General features: G+C 43.6%; 1 protein-coding gene across 1 annotated transcript in view; it reads left to right on the top strand.

The window, feature by feature from the left end:
* The first annotated feature begins 2640 nt into the window (after nt 1-2640).
* Nucleotides 2641-3754, top strand: part of LOC124020749 (TGF-beta receptor type-2-like) — a 40122-nt gene continuing 39008 nt past the window's right edge. The window contains exons 1-2 of the mRNA XM_046336009.1: nt 2641-2863; nt 3279-3388. Of these exons, the coding sequence (XP_046191965.1) occupies nt 2779-2863; nt 3279-3388 (195 nt within the window). The 5' untranslated portion in view covers nt 2641-2778. The remainder of the gene's footprint in view (nt 2864-3278; nt 3389-3754) is intronic.

Below are 3754 nucleotides of genomic sequence, written 5' to 3'. Positions count from 1 at the left end.
CTCCTGCCCAGTGCCCAACCACACTGCCCCACCACCCAACCCCAGTTCCCTGCCCCACTGCCCTGCCTCCTGCCCAGTGCCCAACCACACTGCCCCACCACCCAACCCCAGTTCCCTGCCCCACTGCCCTGCCTCCTGCCCAGTGCCCAACCACACTGCCCCACCACCCAACCCCAGTTCCCTCCCCCACTGCACTGCCTCCTGCCCAGTGCCCAACCACACTGCCCCACCCCCAACCCCAGTTCCCTGCCCCACTGCACTGCCTCCTGCCCAGTGCCCCACCACACTGCCCCTGCCCCCCACCCCAGTTCCTGCCCCACTAGCTGCCTCTGTGTTTGGGTGTGGAGTCACTGCCCCAAACCCCCCCAACCCCGGTTCCCTCCCCACAGCCAAACCCAGCCTCAGCCCCCACAGCCCCAGTTCCCTGGACCCCAGGGGTTTAGTCAAGTCCTGCCTCCTGCCCCCATTCTATTCTACTCCCAGCCCTGCCTCCTCTGCTATTCTATTCTCTGGCCCCAGGCTCTGTGTTTGGATGTATTATATCTCTGGACTGCCTTCATTCTAGATTCTAGCCCGGCTCTCACTCTAGTGTGCCAGACAGGGTGTTTTCCTCTCTGGATTCCACAGACTGAGAGTGGCATTAATTACATTCTACTACTTTATTCTATTCTACTCTATTTTTCCTCAGAGAGTCCCCTTGTTTCCCCACGGGACTCTGGACCTAGGGGGTTCTATTTGGGTGCTAAGTCTTATTACCAGGCCTGAATAAAGTTGTGTTGCGTTGAGACCCATTCTATTCTATTATTCTACTCTTCTACTCTATTCTTCTACTCTATTCTATTCTACTCTATTCTATTCTACTCTATTCTATTATATTCTACTCTACTCTACTCTATTATATTATATTCTACTCTACTCTATTCTATTCTACTCTACTCTATTCTATTCACTCTACTCTATTCTACTATTATTCTATTCTTGTTAGGTGGCAGGGCCCTCTCCACTCTATTCTACTCTACTCTATTCTATTCTATCTGACTCTATTATTCTATATTCTATCTACTCTATTCTATCTATATTCTATTCTACTCTATTCTATCTATCTATTCATATTCTACTCTATTCTATTCTACTCTACTCTCTATTATATTAATATTCTACTCTACTTTATTCTATTCTACTCTATTCTATTCTATTTTATTCTCTGACTCTGAACTCTATTATTCTATCTGAACTTATTCTATTCTACTCTATTCTTCTATTCTATTCATATCTTACATTCTACTCTATTCTATTAATTCTATCTGAACTCTATTCTATCTGACCTCTATTCTATTACTCTATTCTACTCTATTTATCTGAATTCTATCTACTCTATTCATATCAAACTCTATTCTATCCGATTCTATTCATATCTGAATATTCTATCTGAACTCTATTCTATTCTACTCTATTCATTCTGACTCTATTCTATTCTGAACTCTATTCTACTCTACTCTATTCTATTCTTGTTAGGTGGCAGGGAACTCTCTCCACCTCCTAGAGAACACAGATCTGAATATATATGGAGGGTCAAGGATAGAATGTCTCTATTCATATCTGAACTCTATTCATATCTGAATATTCATATCTGACCTCTATTCATATCTGCATATTCATATCTGAACTCTATTCATATCTGAATATTCATATCTGAACTCTATTCATATCTGAATATTCATATCTGAACTCTATTCATATCTTTACATATCAACACTATTATCCGTGTCACTGTAGCGTTTTATAAAAGCTGCATTTTATTCTGTACCAAGTTTTTTTTTTAAAGGTGTTGGGACTTTTCTATTTGTGAAACACAACGCAACACAACTTTTTCAAAGAGCTCTGACTTTTTATTCCCTCCTACATCTGGGGAATATCCTGTCCTCGTTTACACTGAACCACTATGTCTCACTCTGTCTCGCATACTGGACATGTAGCCTCACACCACAGTGGATTACTACACAGCAGTCACTGTTTCTGAGAGGGTGAAAAGGTATATGTCCAACCATGTGTTAGATGTACTTATATGCACGGTCAGTTTTATTCATTACAGCATGCTTGTGTCACCAGTGGGAATCGAACCGGGTTTTCCTGCTCACCAACCCAAAGTCTTAACCATTAGGCCAGGAGGTCCTCATCAAGGTACGAGGGCTACCTCTTTACGAGAGCCTGATTCATTAGACCGAGAGGTCGTCATCAAGGTACGAGGGCTACCTCTTTACAAGAGCTTGATTCATTAGACCGAGAGGTCCTCATCAAGGTACGAGGGCTACCTCTTTACAAGAGCCCGATTCATTAGACCGAGAGGTCCTCATCAAGGTACGAGGGCTGCCTCTTTACAAGAGCCTGATTCATTAGACCGAGAGGTCCTCATCAAAATCAGGGCTACCTCTTTACAAGAGCCCGATTCATTAGACCGAGAGGTCCTCATCAAGGTACGAGGCTACTCTTTACAAGAGCCTGATTTCCAATCACATGTGCTCTATTCTAAACCTCCCCTCCCTCTCTCCTGTGTTCTCCCATGGATGGCCCGACCATCGAGCCCCCGGTGGTATCAATCGTCCTGATCAGCCTGTTGCCCTTACTGGTACTAGTTAGAATTAGACTAACTAACTGAGTTAACTAGTTTTTCTCTATCTCCTCTCTCCAGTGGTTGGTCCGACCATCGAGCCCCCGGTGGTATCAATCGTCCTGATCAGCCTGTTGCCCTTACTGGTCCTAGTGGTAGTAGTCATCACTATGTTCTATTGGTACCGAGTCCAACGCCATCGCAAACTCAGCCAGGAACAGTGGGACAGCAAGAAGTCCAAACGCAAGGGCAAAGGTGAGGACTACCACAATGGAATAAATCAGTCTGTCAGCAACTCAATCAATCAGTCATGAGATCAATAATCCACTCAATCAATCAGTCATGAGATCAATAATCAACTCAATCAATCAGTCATGAGATCAATAATCAACTTAATAAAATAATCAACTCAATCAATCAGTCTGTCATCAACTCAATCAATCAGTCATGAGATCAATAATCAACTCAATGAATCAGTCTGTCATCAACTCAAACAATCAGTCATGAGATCAATAATCAACTCAATCAATCAGTCTGTCATCAACTCAATCATGAAAATGAGCCTTCAGGTTATACATTACGTTATTTCTGTCAGGAGTGACTGGCTTTATATGTGATTTTACTGTCCAATAGATTCAAACAATCAATATGTGTTTCAATCAATAAATAGGTCTGGACTGCAGCATTATGATGGACGACGATGGATCAGACAGCAGCTCAACGCATGCCAACAACCTCAACCACAACACTGAACCCCTACCCATCGAGCTGGACCTGCAGGTCTGGACACCTGTCTGGTTGTTGATGTTGTTTGTTGTTGTTCTTCTTCTCCTTCTTCTTCTCCTCCTTCTCCTTCTTCTTCTCCTCCTTCTCCTCCTTCTTCTTCTCCTTCTTCTTCTCCTCCTTCTCCTTCTTCTTCTCCTCCTTCTCTTCCTTCTTCTCCTCCTTCTCCTCCTTCTTCTCCTTCTTCTTCTTCTCCTTCTTCTTCTTCCTCCTTCTCCTCCTTCTCCTTCTTCTTCTTCTCCTTCTTCCTCTCCTCCTTCTCCTTCTTCTTCTCCTCCGTCTCCTCCTTCTTCTCCTTCTTCTTCTCCTTCTCCTTCTTCTTCTCCTTCTCCTCCTTCTTCTCCTTCTTCTTCTTCTCCTTCT

Source organism: Oncorhynchus gorbuscha, unplaced genomic scaffold, assembly GCF_021184085.1.
Source record: "Oncorhynchus gorbuscha isolate QuinsamMale2020 ecotype Even-year unplaced genomic scaffold, OgorEven_v1.0 Un_scaffold_897, whole genome shotgun sequence".
In the NCBI taxonomy this organism is placed as follows: Eukaryota; Metazoa; Chordata; class Actinopteri; order Salmoniformes; family Salmonidae; genus Oncorhynchus; species Oncorhynchus gorbuscha.
Note: the sequence above shows the minus strand (reverse complement) of the source record. Positions and strands in the feature narration are given on the sequence as shown.